The following is a 23,891-nucleotide window of genomic DNA, read 5'->3' as shown; positions in this document are numbered from 1 at the left end:
TGGATTCAAGTTGTGTTAATGAATCTGGATTTGTTAGTTAGTATCTCATTTGGTTCCTATGTAACACCAAAGGGGATTCATGAGCTACACTTTATTAAACTAAAAAAAGTTAAGAAACAAAGAGTATAAATTACAGCTTAACTTCAGTTGTTTTTGGATCAAACCAAACAACACACACTACAGATTCATGATCCAGTGCATTTTTCTTTTTTGTGGAGAGGCTATGACTTAGAAGTAGAACATCTCTGCATTCAGGTCAGTGTCTTTATTAAAAACAGTAACTGACAGCACAACATTCAGGAGATCCCAGATTTTATCCTTGACATATCTACTGGTGAGCCACAGCTCATCAGAATAGACTATCATCATAGATATAATAAAAGCTGAACGTGTTGGCTTGATCCTCAATTTTTATTGGAAGTTGTGGCTACCACAAGAGAGCCATCCACTCTGTCACCACTCCCCCCTGTCATTGGGTAGCCTCGCTGTGACCCACCTACTGCCGGCCCTGTCAGGCCAGAACCCCATCAGAAGGCTGCTGACCTTTGAACGAGACAATTCTCTACTGAGAGGTTCTCCTGGAGCCTTACTGATTACTTCTGCCTCTCCTCGGTCCATCTCCCCCCCCCCAAACAATGCTACCACCATTTTGCAACCTCCAACTAACAATCCCTGTCAAAGTTGCACTCGCCCAGTGCACACACCCTGCTGCTACTGTTTGAGAGGTGAGGTATATATATTCTATTTATAAATATGTCAGAAACTCCTCCTTATGGGGCAATATTCCACCTCTTCATTTACAGCACAGTCTGTGTTGAATCCAGTGTGAACTAATATCATGCGGCAGACATACTTGCTTAAGTAACATTAATAACTATATACACTGAAGCAAACTTTGATAGAAAACAGTTAAAACATCTTCAACTAAAATAAAAGGAATGTTCCATCACAATGAGGGGAGGGGGATGTTCAGCAGCAGCAGAAGCAGACTCTATACTGACTCTGTATCACCTTTCCACCTACAAATAATCTTCACTATTTCTATTCAAATTAGGCTACAGTGGGCTACTTGCTTTAAGAGCTAGGAAGCCATTTGAAAGCTCTCTTTCGCCCCCCCCACCTGCAAGTGTGAGGGGGTGAAAGGCAGGCTTCTAATGGCTGCCTACCTTCCTGCCTGCTTGCTTGTCTTCCTGTCATTTCTCTGTCTCCCTGTCTTCCTTCCTTTCCCTTTATTTTATTCCTTCCTCCCAAACTTTAACATAACTCTCACTTCATTCATTCCTCTCATTCTTTCTCTGTCTTTGTCTTTTTCTTTCATTCTGTCTTATCTTCCTTCTCCTTTTTATTTCTCTCACAGGCCTCATTTTGGGCAGGAGCTCACAGGAGTTCCAGAACCTCTAAATTTTAATGCGTTCCTCTGGCCATTGCTGCTGGCTGCTAGAAACGGATTCTTCCTACAATGGGCTTTACAGCTAGTAGATATAATAAAAGCCTAACGGGTGGCTTGATCCTCAATTTTTGTTGGAAGTTGTGGCTACCACAGGAGTGGCCTTGCACTCTTATTTATTTATTTATTTATTTATATTTAGACTTCTATCCCGCCCTTCTCACCGAAGTGTCTCAGGGCAGCTTACAACATAATAATTTACACAGATTCAATTTAAAAGCATTTACAGATATCTGTAAATCTGTCTGTCTGTCACCACTCCCCCCTGTCATTGGATAGCCTCGCTGTGACTGCCTACTGCCACCCCTATCAGGCCAAAACCCCACTGAGGGCCAAGGGGGCATAGGTGGTAGGTGGGATTTCAGTTTGATTGGTCAGATGTCATACAGGGCAATTGTAAAATAAGCCATGTGTCAAACACCCTGCAGGTATTTTGATACAAAGCATTCAAGACATCATATGGTCAGTCAACAGAAATGTCACTGACATTGTTACATGGACTGGAACTGAAATAAAAAGGAACATCAGTCTACACATGTTAATTTACAAGAGTAAATAGGGTTCAGACAAATAAGCAAGTTCTACTTTAATGAAGAGCTCACCCACATTCTGTCACAAATGGCACCACATTCCAAATTTTAAAGTGAGTGAAAAAAAAATAGATATTCCTGAGGCAGAGGTTTCAAAACAGCTCAATGGATTTGGTAAAATAACAAACTGCACTTTACTGGTAGAGGACCAAAAAATAACAGTTTAAATGTCAATATGCACATATGGCGCTGCAAGATATGAATGAAGTGCATATACGTTGTATGGCTCCATTTCCCCATAAGACACACCAAAATGTGGTCCCAATCTGTTTACATAGAAAGCAGCATAAGCATTTTGACAATTAAATGCAGCTATTTTCAATATGTGATTTCAAAAAAGTAAACAAATACTTCTAAGCATCATTTATTGCAATGCTGTATACCATTAAGCTATTTAAGTGCAGTAAAGTAACAATCTCACTTAAAATCTTTTTTAAAGATTCCCTTAGCTTTAAGTTTGTGCCTTTTCAGATAAAAAGATAACTTCTTCATTTGGACAGAAATGTGATTGGAATTCAGGAAGATATATATATATTATAATATATATAATGACCCAAGCCAAACCATTGCAATACAGTTGGCTAGAAATGTCATTAAATAAATCAATAAACATTATGTATTCATATTCATACGTCACAACTTCTGAAAGGTAGCTGAGAACCGTTTTGTACTCTCAGTGTAAATTTGCCTCCATTAGACAGTGCACCATTGTACTTCAGGAGGATCATAATGTCTTCTCATTCATTAAATAATTATATTGATAAAATCCCATTGGATTTAATGAAACTACCCCAATGCAACGCCAATGCTATTCTCAGCCTCATTGGATTGGTTACATTCAGGAAGCAAATGAATCCCTTTCACTGTTCCTTTAATCTGCCACATTTTCCTCCTCTGTGGAGCTGCCCTAATTTGCACTGGTTGAGGCCTTTCCATTAGTTCAAAATTGCTGGAAAACAACCAGAACATCTACTATGCTAAAGCTGTGCACAGCTGGTGAAAACGCACCTTTAACTACCTAATTGGCATGAGCAGTTGTGGTTTTAGCGCACTCACTGATGGCTGGGCAAATTTTGCAGGCAGAATTCTAGAAGATAAAATAAAAGTTGACCTTGCTTAAATATTGCAAGTCTTTCAGATGTTATCCAGGCAGAACCGTAAAAGTATAATATTAAAGTCAGTATTTTCTTTTGAACACCGTTGTCCTGTTGAGCAGCTCCGTCACATATGGATTCAAAAGTTCATACATACATTCAGGAGTTGCACCCTCATCAAATGAGTTAGGAACACTTCCTGCAATCCAGTAGAGATCTTCCACTGCACAGCAAATTCCAGGATTTAAGAAGCAGAGGATAGCCTCTGTTTGCACAATGTCCTGAACATGTATTAAGGCTGCCAAATGTGTGGGTACAACCCACTCATCTGAATCATCCTGCTTCCACCTGATGGCCGTCATTCTGCTTTCTGTGGATTTCCTCAGCAATAGCCTGATGGCTCACTTGAGTGAAGCGATAAAAAGACAAACCTCATTTAGACTGAGAGGGAACTTCAAAATTAGATGTTGAACACAGACATTGGTACCAGAGCTTGCACTAAACCCAGATGCCAAGTTTGCTGCCATATACACCCCAACAATACAATCGCTGGGTCCAACAACATCAACAACATCTCAGGCTTCTTCACATGCTCATCTTCTAACGTTGGATATGTCATTCAATACCAACAATGCCCTTCAGTTCTCTGTGTATGGCAAACAGGGCAAACCCTACATCGAAAGATAAATGGACACAAATCTGACACCAAGAATTACAAGACTGAGAAATCTATAGGAGAGCACTTCAGCCTTCCAGGACATTCAATGGGTCATCTCAAAGTAGCTATTTGATTGCAAGGGAAACAGACTAGAAAGGGAAACTGCTGAGTTGAAAGTTATTTCAACAATGGAATCCCCAGAATTTTACAAGGAATATTGTTTTCTTATTACATAAACTAACCTCATTCAGCCCTTACATCTGTATTTTCACCAATACCTCAGAAGGGCCATATGTCTTCTTCATTTTATTTTATTTCTTATTTGGAATAATAGATTAGAATAGTATATTGCAGTGTAACATAATGAATAGTGGAATGTAATGTTATTTGGAATGGTAGATTGGAATGTAATTTCCCTGTTCTGGGGACAGGTGAGATAATGCTGCACAGCCAGTCACCCCACTTCAAAGAAGAAGATGCTGTAAGGTTGCTTCCATGCTTGAGAGGAGATGGAACATAATGGTAATGACTCAGTTAATTACTCTCAGCATTCCATAATTAAGAAGGGTACACCTGCTCATCAGCCTCCAGTTCTGATATATTTATTTCCTTCACTATGTTCCTCCCCACTCCCCGGAATTAAACCCAAACAAATGGCAACCAAAGAAACTAAGCTTGTTATTCCTGCTTGGTCCTCTGATCTGTTAAACATCTCCATTATGCTGTATGCTAATTTACTGTTTACCCTCTATGTATGTGTTATGGACTGGTAATTTCCATTTCATTGTATCTGAAGAAGTTTGCATGCACACCAAAGCTTATACCTTGAATAAAATTGTGTTGGTCTTCAAGGTGTCCCTGGACTCAGACTTTATTCTGCAGCTTCAGACCAAGGCAGCTACCCACTTGACGCTAACTGCTTTTTAAAAATGAAGAGATAACATACCTTTAACAAAGCCCTTTTCTTTCAAATATTTCAGTCACCGTCTTCGAGTGATAAACTTCTTTAATCTGCTTTTCATTTGGTTTCTATCCGTTTTGTCAGAAATACTATGGTTCAGTCCGAAAACTGAAAGGAAACCAATGAAAGTTGTAAGAAATACTGTGTTTTAACATGGAAATCTGGACATCTGTGGGATGTGCTATATCTTCCATCCAGATGTCTGATGTGTGGGATGATCCAAAAAAAGAAACTGATTAATATTATTATGAATAAACATGTGAGTTGAAGGAGTCATATTAGCACAGCTCAAGTTATTGGCCAACTATCAATCTGTGTATATACTAAATGAATCCCAAAGGTTCACATAGCTAATAAACTTGGAAATAAAAATGTGCTATTTATTATTTCTTAGTCAAATAAAATAGTGGAATGAACAATGCTACAATAGTAGGAGAAGTCAGAAACCCTTTGCCAAGTGTGGCAACCCATCATATATCCATAATAGAAAGCATGGCCACACAGCGGAAACATGATTTCGCACTAGCGTTTAAACCGCGGTGACATCCCTTTTTCCTCCGGTTCATTTGTTGGATTTCGCACATGTTGCCCCGCATTCTCGTTTTGATCCGCGGCTTGGTGATGAGAGTTGGCGGTCTGGTCAGTGTGAATGAGTTTGGCTTAAAGGATCGAGAGCCAGGCCCTCTGCTAAAGAGTTTTAACATTCCTTAATGACCATGGAAAAGAGCCCTGTGGCACAGAGTGGTAAGCTGCAGTACTGCAGTCCAAGTTCTGCTCACGACCTGAGTTCGATCCCAACGGAAGCCGGCTCACGGTTGACTCAGCCTTCCATCCTTCCAAGGTCAGTAAAATGAGTCCCCAGCTTGCAGGGGGTAAAGTGTAAATGGCTGGGGAAGGCAATGGCAAGCCACCCTATTAAAAGTCTGCCATGAAAATGCTGTGAAAGCAACGTCACCCCAGAGTCGGAAATGACTGGTGCTTGCACAGGGGGATTACCTTTACCTTTTTAATGACCATGGGCATGTCATTATGCGGTATGTGGGATAACTGCTAGAAAATAACTGCTAGAAGATGGTTCCCCAGTAATCTCTCAAAGTACTTACCAAAACTTGAAGAAGTTGATCCCTCTCATCTGTGGGGAGGACACAGAGGCGTGTGTGTGGTTAGGTGTGTGTGTGTACGCACTTGAGTATGGAACATAGATACACACAGGGGTCACTTTATAGAAAAATAGGTGGTTGAGCTCATTAGCAAAACTCATTAGCATATGCCGCCCCACCACCAGCCAAAAGCGACCCAACACAAGAAAGGAGAGCCCCAGATGAGTGAGGTCTGCTTGGGCTGGCTAGAGATCCAGCCAGTCCAAGCAGGCCTTGCTCACCTGGGGCTCTCCTTGGCCGGCCGCCCCCAACAGTCAAAAGGCCAGCAAGCCACCTGCCACCCAAAATCACATAAGAAGTAGAGAAAGGATGGTGTAGGGGTTAATGAGGGCTGTTGGGGGTATGGCAAAGCTCCTGGTGGCTGGCTGGCTGCCCGCTCTTCTAATCCAGGGATTGTTATGCAGCTGCACCTACTATTCAATGGACAAGGTAGGTGGGGAGGAAGGGGGGGCTGTCAGAATGGTTCAAGAACTGTGCTCCTGTGAGCTTCTGCTGAATTCAAGGCTTGGATACACAAAAGCAGTAGAGACCATTGTGAGATGGCTGGTGCACTAGGGAGTGCAGGATCTCTCTCTCTTTCTCTCAAGTGGGATAGTAGATTTTTTTTCCTGTAGGAATAATTCCTTGTCTTCTGTACTCCATGTCTATATTGGTGTGTGTGTTTACAGAGAGAGATCAGTTCCTCTGCTTTGGTGGGTGAGGCTTATGGCATTCTATCCCCCCTGAGGTTCCTCCTGTCCACAAACCCACCCTCCCCAGGCTCAATCAGCAAATCTCTAGGATTTTTTTCCACTAAAAGTCGGCAATTTTATAGGGTTGCCAGGTCATTCCAAGTCCCCAGTCGGAGAATTTGGGGTGATCGGGGAGGGGGCGTGGACAGCCCAAACATGATGATATCATGCAGAAGTGACATCATCATACTGGGGACCGGAGGTCACGTGCATATGCACTCCAAGCTGTGATTTCATGGCTTGGATTGCAGGCGCACACCACCATTCTGCTTCCCCAAATTTAAAGGCTTGGAGAAAGAAGAGGAGGGGGGCGGTTGCGCATACAATCATAGCCTCAAAATTGCAGCTTGGAACGCAAACTTGCACATCCCCTTCTATGCTTTGGGGAAGCAGGGGTAGAAGAAGATGATTTTGGATTTATATCCCGCCCTATACTCTAAATCTCAGAGTCTCAGAGCGGTCACAATCTCCTCTACCTCCCCCCCTCCACAACAAACACCCTGTGAGGTAGGTGGGGCTGAGAGTGCTTTAACAGCAGCTGCCCTTTCAAGGCCATCTCAGCAGGTGCAAGTGGAGGAGTGGGGAATCAAACCCGGTTCTCCCAGAGAAGAGTCCGCGCACTTAACCACTACACCAAGCTGGGTGGGTGTGCAATTGCACTAAGCCACGGTTTTGCAGCTTGGATTGCACACATGCTCCCCCACTTCTTCCACAAAGCGTTTAAATGTTTTTAAAAATGTTTTGGAGATTAAGTGGGTGCACGCATGAGTTTGCACTCCAAGCTGTGATTGCACAGCATGGGTTGCAGGTGCATTCCACCCCACCCCCCACTTCCTCCTCAAAGTATTTAAAGGAATTCTTGAAATGCTTCAAGGAAGAAGTGAGAGGGTGGCACCTGCCCTTTTCCCTCCCTCACGAAGGATTTAAAGGGCCCTCCAGCTGAGCGGCAGGCCCCATGTTCCCCCCATCAGCTAGAAGGCCCTTTAAATCATGCAGATGGGGAGGGAGAAGGGTGGCTGCTGCTGGTGGGTTGGAGCCCCCTAACTGGGGAAACCCCTGCTGGGACCCGGGGGGATGGCAACCCTACAATCTTAGCTGCTATACTTTTTTCTGGAAAAGTGCCCCTATGTCAGGACTTATTCTGGTCGGCCCTGAACCTACCCACTTTATTGAAGTCACATAACATCTGGGGGCATAGATCCATGTTGCTGTCCGGAGGGCTGAGGAAAAGACGGCCAGTGGGCCTGAGGCCTGTGCCTGCCTATAGCAGCCAGTCTAGTATTCCATCACACGTGCTCATGTCATTAGTGGGCACCAGACACGGATGAAGGCTCTGGGAAAGGACAGGCCAAGCCATGCATGAGTGATTGGTTTGGTCCCTGTGTTAAGCATGTTGGGTCAATGCTGAGGCTGAAAATGTTTGTATCTTCAAGTAGACTGCAGACCCCAGCCTCAGGACAGAAGGTGGGGAGGGGAGGCATCTTGCGCAGCAGATGGACCAGTAGGAAGGAGGAGCCCAGAGACAGCTGGAGATGTGACTGGTTGGTAGGTAAGTACTGGCACCTTTTATACACAATAAAAGCACTGCTGAATTCTATACCTGTTGCACTGCTAGACTTTACCTGCAGGTTACTTGAGATGGGAAGTCCTTGAGAGAAGGAATTGATATACAAAACATACTTCCTGGATGCAGCCTACTTGAAGATAAAACCTTTTCAGCCTCAGTATTAAACCCAACATGCTTAACACTGGTTTAATATTTATTCCTGCTCCTTGGAGACTTGTGGGAAGTATAATTCTTTTAAAAGGAGGGGTCTTGAGAATCTTATAATAGAAAAATGAAACGATTAAAAGATGTACCCTCCAAGGCATGCTTGATAATCTAGTGTAACAAGAGGAGAATCCAGGAATATCGTGGCTCACATTCCAATTCTGACACTAAAAATCAAACTAAAAAGAGTGGGGTGAGGGCTAGTTTGATTTTTTGCTGCTGTCAAGGGAGAACAATGTGCCAGATTATTCATTTTAAATAAATACAAGATACCCAATTAAGGAAAGCAACATAAAAACACATGCCTATGATAATCAGAGAATACTTTGCTTCTGATTTCACTACTGATTTGAAAAGAGGACTGTTCTGTTTTCCCACAGCACTGCACTGACCCCACACATACTTCTGTGAGCTAGTAATCACAAAGGACATATAAAAGGACACTTTTACTGGAACATTCACAGCATGGGACAATAATCCATCACTTATAAAAAAATAAAATTCACATTTTAGTGGTAGCATTCTTAAGATGATATATCATAGAATACAGAGATTAGTGTTCAATTAATAGCTGGCTCTTTTGTTCATGTTCTATTTTAGAACACTTGGGTTCAAATGGGAACAACCCTTGGCAGATGTCTCCTAAAATTCCAAGGCACTCAGCTCTACTGTAAGAAGAGAAACAACCATTTCTGAGACTATAAATTTGGTGGCATATGGAAAAGGAGAAACAATACACAAAATACTGTGTTGTCTTTGTTTCCCTTTCTATGCTTTGCTTCCCTTTCCATTCACTCACACTTCCACAGATATTTAAATACAGATAGATATGAAGCTAAATGAAGTACACATATATCTCCCATTAAAATCAATGGTAGTTTGATGTGAACTTTGTCTGGGTCATACCTATAGGTCTTTGCTCAAAGCTTCTGCTTGAACCATTTCACCACTTCAAATCCACCAGATGTTATTCACTTAATAACAGCTAATTTACTGAAATCCTCACACATAGATCAATATAAAAGTTGCATATTCACCCCAAGTATGACATCTTCAAAGTACAATATTGCACATCCATGTAACAATGCCAAGTTTTGTTTTTGTTTTTTTTTAAAAGGGCCCCTTCTAAGTCTTTGGTGCCTGAGGGACAAGATCACTCTTTTGGCTAGTATCCTGACTAGGGATAGGCACAAATCCACAAATGGTTTGAGCATGAATTGGGTACGTTTGTGATTCCTAAACCAGGGGTTTGGGAGAACATGCCTCCCAAAACCCCTCCACAAACCTGCATGGAGGTTCATGAAATTCAGGCAGGGTTCATGTGGGCTTTGAAGGCATTTAAATACCTTTAGAGCCTGACCAGAAATGAGCTCCAAAAGCCATCGGAGCCCACCACTGGCCCCTCAGCCCAACCTGAGTGAGCTCTGAAAGCATTTACTTCAGGTCAGGCTTCCTGACTGGAAGTGAGCTCCAAAGGCATTTGAATGCCTTTGGAGCCCACCTCTGGGTCGGGCTGGCCTGAACAAGCTCTAAGAATGTGATCTGAAGGCCTTTATAGGCCTTTGGAGCTCACTGTGGGAGCTCAGTCGAGTTGGGCCACTCAACTCAGCTGAGCTCTCAGAGTAAGCTCTGAAAGTATTTATAGGCCTTCGGAGCCCACTTAAAGGTAGGTGTGGCCTGAAAGTGGGCTCCAAAGGCCTATAAAAACCTTCAGAGCTCACTGAACTCATTTGGGCTGGCCGAAACTGTCACTGAGTTCTGGAGGCATTTGCCTTCAGAGCTCACTTTTGGTCAGGCGGTCCAGCCAGAAAGTAAGCTCCAAAGGCATTAAATAAGCTCACTCAGGATGGGCCAAACAACCGAACTAGGTGAACCACAAACTAGTTCATCCAATGGAAGTGTTCATTGGAAGTTTGGGGTTCGTGAAAACCTGAACCTCCAACTAATCTTTATTTCCTGGTTCATGTCCATACCTAATGATGCTCTCTCAGCAACTGAAATTTACTAATGGAGTAATTTTAAGCAAAGATATGACCTAAACTTATTTACTTCAATGGATTTAAAAGGGTAAGGTATACATTTCTTTATGGATCACAGAGATTAGAAAACTAGATATTTGTATAATTTAAGAAATAAGAGTGAACGATAAATCTGGTCTATCACAGATTCTAGAGATCTGTGACAGAATGACATTAAATATGTGATGGGGCAATGAGGCATGATCCTAGAAATCAATAACAATTGTGTTAGCTGAATATATCTCAGACCAACAGGGATATTGTAGGGTTGCCAACCTCCAGGTGGCACCTGGAGATCTCTTGCTATTATAGTTACTCTCCAGATTATCAAGATCAGTTCCTCTGGAGAAAATGGATGCTTTGGAAGGTAGACTCTATGGCATTATACCCTGCTGAACTTCCTTCCCAAACCCCACGCTCCTCAGGATCCAACTCAGAGCTAGCAACCCTAACATTCTGTGTTGCCAAACTCTTCCATCAGACTACTGCAGTTAACAGTGTAAGCCTAAAATGAGCTATCCCTATCTCTCTTGAAGTTCATAAACATTTGTTGTTGTTCAGTCACAGAGTTGAGTCCAACTCTTTGTGACCCCATAGACAAAGTCATGCCAGGCCCTCCTGTCTTCCACTATCCTCCGAAGTCTGCTCAAATTCGTGTTTGTTACATCAGTAACACTGTCCAGCCATCTCATCTTTTGCCGTCCTCTTCTTCTTTTGCCTTCTGTCTTTCCTAGCATCAGGATCTTCTCCAGGGAGTGATTCCTTCTCATTTGGTATTTGAGCTTCAGCTTCAGCATCTGACCTGCCAGTGAACAGTCTGGGTTAATTTCCCTTAGGACTGACTGATTTGATCCTCTTGCAGTCCAAGGGACTCTCAAGAGTCTTCTGCAGCACCACAGCTCAAAAGCATCTATTTTTCTGCACTCGGCTTCCTTATGGTCCAACTCTCACAGCCATACATTACTACTGGGAATACCATTGCTTTAAGTATACGGACTTTTGTTGGCAGGGTGATGCCTCTACTTTTTATTATACTGCCCAGGTTTGCCATAGCTGCCCTCCCAAGGAGCAAATGTCTTTTAATTTCATGGCTACAGTCACCATCTGCAGTGATCTTGGATCCCATAAATGTGAAGTCTGTCACTACTTCCATGTCTTCCCCTTCTATTTGCCAAGGTTTGATGGGGCCAGATGCCATGATCTTAGTTTTTTTGATGTTGAGTTTCAAGCCTACATAGAAGGGTATAATTTCATTTAGGATTTCAGTGTAGGTAAACCAGAAGATGCTCACTGATCAGAATTAAGAACATGACAAGGACTTGCAGGGGTATCTCATATTCCCCTTCTGCACTATTTCCTCTTTTCCTTTCCTGAAAGCCCCCATAGTCTCTTTCCTTTTCCTGCTTCCTTCTCTCCTTCCCATCCAACAGTAAAACCTATGTTTATCTCCATCTCTTGTCTTCAGCTTCCCTGCTCCTCCCGCAGCAGTGTCTACTTAGGAAAACCATGGCCTGGTTGTGTGGTGGCGGCCACTAATTTTAGAATAAAATAGAATAAGGCCACTAAGATTAAGTTCAAATCTAGCATGTTGGAACATTGTTCTGGGCATTTTCTTTCACGCTCCTTTCTTCAGTAAAGCAGGAATGTACGTTCTTCCTGAAGAACTTTATTTCACAATTTACAAAACATTTATCTGAAACCCCATGGGTTTACCACCTGTGATTAATTCCTGCCCAGTACAATGTTATCTCAGTACTTTGGACATGTGTTGAGAGCATTGGTTTTTGAAGAACTATCCATTAATGACTTTCTGAACTGTGACAATGGATATTGACAGTACTTGTCAGACTAAAGCACTATTGATTGTTTCACATCATGTGTATAGCAAAGCCAATTTCTTTCAAGTGCTGCTTTCCTAACTGAAATACATTAGAGCACTGTCTCTCAGTTCATTATGATTCCCAAAATTACAGCATGCAATGCATCCTAAAAGAAAGGATTAACAAAATATGAGCATTGCTAGTGGGATGACATTAAGGTGCTATAATAATAATAAAAAAAGATTACTGTAAATCTCAAGGCATTTATGTTTCATCATAGATACTCCTTTTAAAGAAGAATTTTTGCTCAAGTTAGTCCGAGGAATGCACAAACGTGTACATTTTCAGTTCTTTTAGCGTGTGCCTATGTTCAAGAAGTACATATTCTTATTGCCTAATTTGTTGGGGGGGGGGGAGTTCTGCTGTTTTCCCAGTTTACAGAGCAGTTCTATGCCAAATTACTGCAATTGAAGCCTGTTTCTCACTAAACTCATTGCAGTAGCTCAGCATGGGATTGCTCTGTCAGTCAACTAAAATATGTCTTTTTGAGCCTGTTATTTCTAGAATCCAGCAAATTTCTAACTAACTGTATGTCTCCAGTTAAATGATCTTGAAGTATAAACTGTATAAGCAAGTTTTGTGTTTGACAACAAATTATTCAGAGGATAAAAAATCCCAGATTGATTGCAAAGTACTTGCTTTAAACCAATGATTTCCAAATGGTTGATTCATGTAGTTTGGAGTGCTTTAATACAACCCTAAGCAGAATTGCATTCTTCTAGACCCACTGATGCCAGTGGCTAGGATGGCACTGCTTATTTCCTAATTTGCAGCCCCTTCATGGAAAATTATTATCATCAACAACAATATAACAAAAGACTGATCAGCTAACCCAGGTCAGGTTAGAAAAAAATCAGGTAATGTTTATCTAGACACAGATGGCTCAAAGAATTCTAAAAGGACAGTGAACCAACATTTCTGTTATCCAAGGAACCTAAGAAAATGTACAGCTGTGGAACAAGAGTCAAGTAATACAGCAATGCAGCAAAGTTCATAAATTACTATTTATAATATAGAATATCCTAAAGTGACTGCAAAACCCTTTCATCTAAACTGGGGGTGTCAAACTTATGGCCCACAGGTTGGAACCTGTCCACTGAGGGCTTTAATCTGACCTGTGGCTCTTTTCTTCCCCCTCCTCCCCCCCCCCCTTTCTTGTCTTCACCCTGTGAATCTCTAGGCTGCCAAAGTTCCCAGCTCCCTCTGCCATGTCTTTGCCTACTTTGGCAGGAAGTTCTAAGATTGCAAACTTGTAAAGAAAATGCAGAATGGATTTTCCATTAAGATCTCTGGACCCAGACAGACTACTCCGTTTCTGGCAATAGAAACAGTGCTCTGGGACTGGAATGACAGCCCCCAGAGCAGAATGACAGTCTCTAGCAATAGAATCTGTGTTCTGGGACTGGAATGACAAGGCACAGAGTGGAATGGCAGCCGCTGGAAGCAGCAGCGGTGTTCTGGGAATGGAATTTCACTCTGGGGGCCTCATTTCATTCAATTCCCAGAATAGGGTTGCCAAGTCCAATTCAAGAAATATCTGGGGACTTTGGGGGTGAAGCCAAGAAACATTGGGGCGGAGCCAGGAGCAAGGTTGTGACAAGTATAACTGAACTTCAAGGGAGTTCTGGCCATCACATTTAAAGGGGCCACACATCTTTTAAATCCCTTTCCTCCATAGGAAATAATGAAGGATAGGGGCACCTACTTTTGGGGCTCATAGAATTGGACTGCCTGGTCCAATCTTTTTGAAACTTGGGGATTATTTTGGGGAGAGGTACTGGATACTATGCTGCAAATCTGGTGTCTTAACCTCAACACCCCCCGAGCCCCCAGATACCCACGGATCAATTTTCCATTATTTCCTATGCGAATAAGTCTCCATAAGGAATAATAGAGTTCCCTCCCCTCCCCCCCGTTTTCTCTCTCTCACTCACACACACTTAACTGTCTCTGGTGCAAATGGGCAGCCGTGTTGGTCTGAAGCAGTAGAACAAAGCAGGAGTCTCTGGTGCCTCCACAACCAGGTCTGGAAAGTACAGGGGCTACGCGGCTCTTTTACACACACACTCACTCGTCCAAAAGGAAAGCAAAACAAACAGAGGGGCTGCACTCTCAGGAGGTCTGCTGAAGGGGAAGGGAAGGGGTGAGGAGAAGCTGCTGCCATCGGGGCTGGGTGGGAAGGGAAGGGAAGGGGCGAGGAGATGCTGTTGTGATGGGGCTGGGTGGGAAGGGAAGGGGCAAGGAGAAGCTGCTGCGATGGGGCTGGGTGGGAAAGTAAGGGAAGGGGTGAGGAGAAGATGCTACGATCGGGTCTGGGTGGGAAGGGAAGGGGCAAGGAGAAGCTGCTGCGATGGGGCTGGGTGGGAAAGTAAGGGAAGGGGCAAGGAGAAGCTGCTACGATCAGGGCTGGGTGGGAAGGGAAGGGGCAAGGAGAAGCTGCTGCGATGGGGCTGGGTGGGAAAGTAAGGGAAGGGGCAAGGAGAAGCTGCTGCAATGGGGCTGAGTGGGAAAGTAAGGGAAGGGGTGAGGAGAAGCTGCTACGATCGGGGCTGGGTGGGAAGGGAAGGGGTGAGGAGCAGCTGCTGTGATGGGGCTGGGTGGGAAGGGAAGGGGTGAGGAGAAGCTGCTGCCATCAGGGCTGGGTGGGAAGGGAAGGGGCAAGGAGAAGCTGCTGCGATGGGGCTGAGTGGGAAAGTAAGGGAAGGGGCGAGGAGAAGCTACTACGATCGGGGCTGGGTGGGAAGGGAAGGGGCGAGGAGAAGCTGCTGTGATGGGGCTGGGTGGGAAAGTAAGGGAAGGGGTGAGGAGAGGCTGCTGCGATCAGGGCTGGGTGGGAAGGGAAGGGGCAAGGAGAAGCTGCTGCGATGGGGCTGAGTGGGAAAGTAAGGGAAGGGGCGAGGAGAAGCTGCTACGATCGGGGCTGGGTGGGAAGGGAAGGGGCAAGGAGAAGCTGCTGCAATGGGGCTGGGTGGGAAAGTAAGGGAAGGGGTGAGGAGAGGCTGCTGCGATCAGGGCTGGGTGGGAAGGGAAGGGCCGCCATTTTTCCCCTGCTTCCAGATTTTTGGCGAGCAGGGAAGGAGGCTCCAAATCAGGGGGTCCGCTGCCCAGGGCAGGGGATTGGGAAGCCTATCCCAGAATGATTCTGCTTCTTGGAGGGATCATCATTCCAGTCCCATAGTAGTCTATCTGGGCTAGGGTTGCCAGGACCAGCTCAGGAAATATCTGGGGACTTTGGGGTGGAGCCTGGAGATTTTGAGGGTGTAGCCAGGAAGCTTTCCCATTCCCTAATATCTTAGAATATAGAACTTGTCTCAGAAGACAGAGCTTGTGTTTAGGTTAGACTGCTTTCTGGAATGTTTATATTGGGGGGGCACACATTCATGAGTTACTTAATGATGTGTGTAGGGTTCATTTTGTAGGAGGAGCTCCTTTGAATATTAGATCACCCCCCCCCCATGTAACCAATCTTCCAAGAGCTTACAGGGCTCTTATTACAGTGCCTACTGTAAGCTCTTGGAGGATTGGCTACATTAAGGGAGTGTGGCCTAATAGGCAAAGGAGCTCCTGCTCTGAAATGAGCCCTGGATGCGTGTAATTTCTGTCTTTAGCCCTGGTAAGCCTTTCCTAAGGGAAGGGTCATGCTCATGTCAGAAAAGGAAAGGTCCCCTGTGCAAGCACCAGTCGTTTCCAACTCTGGGGTGACGTTGCTTTCACAGCGTTTTCACAGCAGACTTTTTATGGGGTGGTTTGCCATTTCCTTCCCCAGTCATCTGCATCCCCCCCCCCCCCCAGCAAGCTGGGTACTCATTTTACTGACCTCAGAAGGATGGAAGGCTGAGTCGACCTCGAGCCTGCTACCTGAAAACTGTCAGATGTTGGAACTTCAAATAAGAACAAATCATTTTTGTTTCAAAATTAATCCATTTATTTGAGAACGAGCGGTCTGGTGTAGAAGCAGATTGAGTTTGATACTTTCCAAGGCCAAGCCTTGTGCTTTTGTACAGTATATGGAGGCATAACAATAAAACCATTCTCACACTCTAAGAGACAGTTGATACTCCCTTATCTCTTTCTCAGGGAAGGAACCCTGCTGGTTACCTTGGGGCATGCTAGCTTCAAAGGCCCCAGATGTTCTTTGTACCAAGTGAGAAATTCCTCCCTTGCGGTTAACAACTGCTCTTGTTTGAAATGCATGTCTCTGTTCCCAGGGTTAGTAGAAGGGCATAGAATATAACAGCCTACAAAATGGGGTTAGTCATGTCAAGCAAGCATGTCTATCTACCATAGAAATAAAGGCCAGTTACAATGTCTGACAAAAACCCAGCTTCCACCGGGGATCGAACTCAGGTCGTGAGCAGAGCTTGGGACTGCAGTACTGCAGCTTTAACACTCTGCACCACGGGGATCTTCATTTTCACCATGTTTCCAGCTATCATCACAGGTTTGTCTCTTGCTTGCTTCAAAATATCCTCTCAGGTCTTCTTTATTGTTAGTTTCAAGTGCACTTTGCTAGGTAATTTGTTCTGTCTTGTATAACTTGATGGCACTCATCTTACATGATCAAACTCTTCTTCCATCCTTTGAGGAGTCACCTGTAGAGTATCAGTCGAGGCTTCACTTAGTATTTTCTGCAAATCTTCAATTTTCTCTTCTGGTATGTTTTGAAACCTCAACATATAGGCAGCTTTCTCCACTTCCAGCTGCAAGCATCTAGATTCATGTATGTTCTGTTCTTTTTCCAGATGTTCCACCTTTTGTATATTCTCTGTTACCTGGACATCTAATACTTTTAAGGCTTTGTTGGTCTCTGCTGTCTGCTTGCTATTCTCCAAAAGCTCTTGTTTGATCTCTGCCATCTGTTCACCAATATTTTCTACTTTACTAGTCAGTTGTGCAATGGCAGTCAATAAGGTATTTTGCATCTCTTTCATGTCTCTGTCAGAACTTGTATCTTTACTGCTGATTCCTTATAATGCAACCAATGCTGTATTGTACTCTTACTGTGACTCAGAGCGGCTTTGTTACTGAACCAAACCGACTCCATGTTGTAACCCTTGTTTAACCCAAAGTGCTTGAATAGTAATTAACCTTGCCCCACTGGTATCCAAAATATTTGGGGCTGTAGAATGAGTTATGTTATGTCTCTGCACATTCTCACACTAGGACCCTTTGAAGCCGAACAGCATGGCCTTCGGAGTAGGGAGGCATCCTCTCTACTGATAGTGATGGTGAGAAGACAGATGTGCCTGTAACGGTGTGAATTGTGGCTTTGTGAGATGTTTGCTTTACGTGTATAAAATTGAGTTGGTGCTGGCTCTCGCCATCACTGTTATCTTGCCTCTTCCAGTGCTTAGTTCTTTCTAATAAAATCCTAGCTTTGTAACCAAGTATGGGATCCGTTTGAAGTTCTTAAGTTCTGACATTATAACAGTGATCCCATTGTTTCGTGGCTTATCTGTACTGGAGGCTTGGCCCGATGGCGGCAAAAGTTCCAGACGACGGAGAGCCCACCACCCCAATGGAGGACCCGCCGCTCGACCCGAAAGTGACGGGGGTTCGGCGCAAAATTAAGGTCCCAGCACCTTTCTCGGTCGACGCGTTCCCCGCCCCGCGAACCTGGAGCCCGCGGAAGTCTACGGCAGCGATCGACGCCGCGGAGCAACGGTACAGAAGCATGTTGGGCGAAGGGGGAGCCGAAGACGGCGACGACGACCAGGCAGAGGGCCCGGAGCCCCGAGGGGGAGACGACCAACTCCGGACCCTCCGCAACGACTTATTCGACTGGGTGCGGGAGATCCACGACGACGTGCATCGGTCCCACGTGTCGATGGCCGAAGAGATGCAGCAGAACCTGGGCGCAATTTACGACCAGCTCCGCACCTTGCAAACTGCGGTCCTGGGGGTCCCTGCTGGAGGGCTGCCGCTGGGGCAACCGCTCGCGGCTCCGCCGGCTCCGCCGGCCCCAGCCCCGCCGGCTCCGGCCGCCCCGGCGCCACCGGCACCGCCTGCCCCAGCCCCACCAGCTCCGCCGGCCCCGGCCCCGCCGGCTCCGGCCGTTCCGGCGCCACCGGCGCCACCCGCCCCGATCCTGCCGGCCCTACCGGGCCCAGCGCCACCGCCGGCAGCACCCCGAGCCCCGGGGGGGGCCGAGGGTCGGGGAAGAGAGTTGAAGATTACTTTCGACGGGAATCCCGAGGACGTGGAGTACTTTACAATACAGTGCGACACGTTCTTCACCCACTGGGGTGCCGATTACCCGACCGAGGCCAGCCGAGTGTACCACATCGCGTCCCGACTGAGAGGCCCGGCCCGCAAGTGGTACGTGGGGCTCTTCATGGGAAGAAAGCCCGAACTAGCTACCGTGGCGGGGTTCCTGCACGCGATGCTCCGCCAGTATGGCGACCCTCTACGGGAGGAGAAGGTGGTCGCCGCCCTTCAGCGCATAGAACAGGGCAACCGCTCCACTCACGAGTATGCCACCGAGTTCCTGGGCTACTGCGCAGCAGCGAGGGGATGGAACGAGGTCATGAAATACACTGCGTTTATCAATGGCTTGAACCCGAACATCCTCGACCGCTGCTACAGCCAAGGGAGACCCGACACGCTGGTCGGGTGGATCCAACTGGCCGGAGAAGTGGAGACCAACCTCCAACACGTAGGGATGCGGCGGCAGCAGTTGGCAAAGAAGGGGGCCAAACACACCCCGACTAAAACCGAAGGGCGGAAGACCCCGGCAACCTCGACTCCGTCCCCCGCCCGCAAGTGCTTCAGATGCGGAGACCCGGATCATCTCGCCGCCAACTGCCCAGTGAAAGCGGGGACCACCCCACCCACGGCGAAGCCGACCGCCCCGGGGCCGAAAAAGAAGAAGAGCAGCCGCTCGAAGGAGCCCAGTCGGGGCTCCGTCGCCACTTCCTTGGCGACTGACGAGGATTTTACCACCGACCTGGCGACTGTGGAAGAATCAACCGAGGAGTCGGACGACACCGAGTCGGCGGGAAACGACAGCGACCTGCTTTAATGGGTGCCGCAAAGCAGGTCCAACAACAGCCGGCACTCCTAACGGTGAGAGCCTCGGGGGGTTTACTATTTATGGCCGTTACCCTCCTTAACCCCAACCTAAAGAGATTCATGCACGCCCGAGCACTAATTGACTCAGGGTGTAACAGAGACCTGATCACCCCCCGCCTAGTCGAGGCGTTGGGATTAGCCACCTCGCCCCTGCCACAACCGATGCAATTCCAGCAGATGGACGGGGGGCCCATGAGGGGGGAGCCCTGTACACTTGAGACTCAGGCGGTCCCGGTAGGAACCGAGGAACATTGGGGGATTGAGACTTTCGTAATTGCCCCCTCTTGCTCTTTCGACGTGGTGGTAGGCTCGGCTTGGCTCACCCGCCACCAACCAGACATAAGGTGGGAGGAACAAATCGTCCGGTTCCCCGATTGGAGGTGCGAGCACCACCACTGGCGCCCCGAATGGGGGCCGCACGCTCCCCCCCAAAACATGCGGGCTTGCCTCACACTCGAGGAAGTCGCCACAATCCCCAAGGAGTATAGGGACCTAAGATTAGCGTTTAGCGAGAAAGAAGCGGACGAGCTACCGCCCCACCGCCCTACGGACTGTGCTATTGAGCTGATCCCAGGGCACCAGCTTCCCAAAGCGAAACTATACTCCATGGGTTGGGCGGAGAAAGCAGAACTCCGAAAGTTTTTGGACAAAAATCTTAAACGCGGCTTTATACGACCGGCCACAGCCCCCCATGCCGCCCCCGTCCTATTCCGAAAGAAAAAGGACGGGTCTCTTAGACTTTGCACAGATTTTCGTGCGATAAACGGGATTTCCATGTCCAACGCCTACCCGATCCCGTTGATAAAAGACTTGTTGAACACCGTAGCAAAGGGAAAAGTATTTACCAAGCTTGACCTCCGAGACGCGTACTTCCGCGTCCGCATCAAGGAGGGTGACGAGTGGAAGACAGCCTTCAACACCCCTCTGGGACAGTTTGAGTACTTAGTTATGCCCTTCGGACTGCAAGGGGCCCCTGGTGTATTCATGAACTTTATCAATGAAGTGCTGCGGGACTTCCTCTTTAAGGGGGTGGTGGTGTACCTTGATGACATCATTATCTATTCACAAGATCTAAAATCTCATGTGCCACTGGTTAGAAAAGTGTTAAGCACCCTTTGTAAACACAAACTGTATGCCAAATTGTCAAAATGCGAGTTTCATAAAACAGAACTGGACTACCTGGGTTTCCGAGTGTCGGGGGAGGGATTGTCAATGGACCCCGCAAAGGTCCAAGCGGTGCTGGACTGGGAACCCCCTCGAACCCGCAAACAATTACAAAGTTTTATCGGGTTCGCCAACTTTTACCGCGACTTTATTAAGGGGTTCGCTACAGTCATGCTCCCCCTCACGGAACTCCTCAAAACCAAAGGGAAGGGTGACGAGGCGAAAAAGCCAGGCGCGCGCCTAACGTGGACACCTGACTGCCAAAAGGCTTTCACTGAACTGAAACGCCTCTTCCCCTCCGAACCCGTGTTGGCTCATCCCGACGAACTAAAACCCTTCGTGGTCCAATGCGACGCCTCCGACGCCGCAGTAGGAGCCATATTAATGCAAAGAGGGGAGAATGGGGTGCTCCGGCCGTGTGCCTATATCTCAAGGAAATTTTCCAATGAACAAAGAAATTGGTCAGTCTGGGACAAGGAGGCGTTTGCAGTCATGTTTGCCCTTAAAACCTGGCGCTCCTGGCTAGAGGGAGCGAGAGTCCCCTTCGAAATCTGGACCGATCACAAAAACCTCGAAGCCCTCACGGGGCGCCGCAAAATGACTGCAAAACAAATCCGGTGGGCAGGCTTCTTTGCTAAATTCGACTTTGTGTTGAAACACATCCCTGGCTCAAAGAACTTTTTGGCGGATGCCCTCTCTCGCATGCCGCAACACGACAGTCTCCGGGAGGAGGTGGTGGACTCACTAATTTCCCCCTCAGCCATTTCGGGGGGAGTCACCACCCGTTCCGGCAGGCAGACCAGCCCTCCGGATTCAGACCTGCTGCCTCGTTTTCTCTCAGTCTATAGCCAGGAGACTGACCGCCCACCCAACTTAGTCAAAGCCGAAAACGGTCTCTGGCTGCACAATGAAAAGATCTATGTGCCCACTCCCCTCAGAAAGGAAGTCTTGGAACACTGCCATTCTAGTCGCCTGGCCGGCCACTTTGGCTATGTCAAAACTCTCAACTTGCTCACCCGCCAGTTTTGGTGGCCTAAAATTAAAAAAGATGTATCGGAATTCGTTCTCTCATGTCCCACCTGCCTCATGGCAAAACGAAGGGGCGGCAAACCCCCGGGCCACCTGGTTCCCCTCCCTACAGCCACCCGGCCTTGGTCGGTAGTCTCCATGGACTTCATTGTCGAACTCCCGCCTTCACAGGGCAAGACGGTCATCTTGGTTGTAGTTGACACATTTTCAAAGCAAGCCCACTTTATCCCGTGCAAACAACTACCCACGGCCAAAAAACTCGCCCAGCTCTTTTTCACCCACATTGTACGCCTACACTCATTCCCAGACAAGGTCATTAGCGACCGCGGGACGCAGTTCGTTGCCAACTTCTGGCGGGAGTTCTGCAAACTTGCCGGCATTGAGCAAGGACTGAGCTCTGCCTACCACCCCCAATCGGACGGACAGACAGAGAGGGTTAATAGTCTTCTAGAACAATACCTCCGCTGTTTCATTAATTTCCAACAGTCCAACTGGGTGGACCTCCTCCCTTTTGCGGAATATGGCTACAACAATAGCCTCCATAGCTCTACCAAAACCTCTCCTTTTCAGATCATCAATGGTTACGAAGGCAAGCCGTTTCCCACACTCACCCTCCCTGCCAGCCCGTCCGAACCAACATCATGCCAACAATGGTGGGAGGGCCTTCGTGAAGGCTGGAAGGGTATTCAGGAAAACCTGGAGGAAGCGAAAAAAGCCTACAAAAAGCAGTTTGACAAAAAACACTCCCCAGAGTGGGATCTAAGGGTGGGGGATACAGTCTTCTTGTCGACAAAAAGTTGCATAGTTGTAAATTTCCCTGGGCCGGATGGAGCACTAGGTGAAGTTATTGGTGGCTTTCATTCTTGATTTTCTTTTTTCTTTACTGTTTCTTTAAAACCAATTGCAGCTTTATTTTCCATTCTTATTAAATAAAATACATTCACAGCCACCAAAGCTTTATGTTGCCTCTTCAAAATTTGTTTTGGAACACAGTAATCCTGTTTATAACAGATAAACTAAACTCTGCCAGACAGTGTCCTTACTATGAAATAGTTTTGAAAGGAAAACAGCCTTCTAGTTTCTATCAACAGTTTGTCATACCCCAAACAATGGTCTAACGGATAATAAACAAAGATTTTTTAGGAAAACACAGTTAATACCACCAAACCACAACAATTCAGTTCGCTACAACAAACACAATTCGCTATAGCCAGTCCTCTGTCAATGGAAGTGCACTTGCAGTCCAAGTCACTAGCAAGTCTTTCAACAGCTTCAGAGTATAAATTTATAATCCAGGGCTGAATGCCCTATTTATAATCCCAAAAATAAAATCAAAGATTAAAAATTAAAAATTAAACCAATAATCCAAGGGGAAGGTAAAACCAAGCAGTCCCAGCAAAAAGGAGGAAAAACCAGTAACAATAAAAAAGACTCCAACTTTGATGTGCAAAGAAAGGACAAATAAAAAAATTAAATCCAAGATCAAAGATATTCAAACCATAACAAAAATATTCAAACCAAAAATTGAGAAGAAAGAAAAAAAAGAAAAACCAACAAAATTAAAAGGTTATATCCATAAAATCCAACAGCAAGGAATTATAATCCACTTTAAAAATGGTACAAATGTTCTTCTTTCAACCAAGAATCCTTTTACGTTTTATAGATTAATATACAATATCCACTAGATTTTAAGAGTCGAATTGGGGCTCATATAAGTTTATTCAGAGCACTTCAGTTTAAGCTGCAAATTACTTCTTAAACCAACTGCCTTCACATCCACATATGTTTACACACAACTTTCCCAAAGTCAAATCTTTTCCCCCAGACGTTAGTTTAAAACAGCGTAATTAGGTCCAGCCATCAAGTCCCTTCTGTATCTAGAAATTGCTGTGCTTCTCCGCATGCAAGTATTAGCAGATCATCAAAATAGCAGAAACTTTTTGTGGTTATAAACAATTTTATTAGTAACATATGGTAGCAAAACTATACCTATATCTTACAACTTAAAAAAGAAAAAAATTATCTACCCCATATCTTACTTTTCCCCCACTCCTCCTCCCGTTACTTGACCCCCGCCAGTGTTATTTACTTAAGGAAAAACAAATATTAAAGGTACCCTTAACTATTAAAGAACCAAAAGTTATACTCTTATTTTAAAAACTTAATCATTATCAAAGATTGTCCAGTGTCCCTTTATTTTCCACTCTTTTTCTACGTATCTTCTGAATTTCTTCCACTCCAACTTAAAAAGTTCTAAATCATAGTCTCTTAATATTCTTGATAATTTGTCCATTTTACTCCATGACATAACTTTTAT

At 45.7% G+C, this 23,891-nt stretch overlaps 1 protein-coding gene across 1 annotated transcript in view; it reads right to left on the bottom strand.

The window, feature by feature from the left end:
- ARHGAP15 (Rho GTPase activating protein 15) overlaps nt 1–23,891 on the bottom strand; it is an 884,620-nt gene that overhangs the window by 343,084 nt on the left and 517,645 nt on the right. The window contains 1 exon segment of the mRNA XM_060257451.1: nt 4,736–4,858. Within this exon segment, the coding sequence (XP_060113434.1) occupies nt 4,736–4,858 (123 nt within the window).

The sequence above is a fragment of the Heteronotia binoei genome, chromosome 16, assembly GCF_032191835.1.
Source record: "Heteronotia binoei isolate CCM8104 ecotype False Entrance Well chromosome 16, APGP_CSIRO_Hbin_v1, whole genome shotgun sequence".
Classification (NCBI taxonomy): Eukaryota; Metazoa; Chordata; class Lepidosauria; order Squamata; family Gekkonidae; genus Heteronotia; species Heteronotia binoei.
This window is presented reverse-complemented; position numbering and strand designations above follow the sequence as displayed.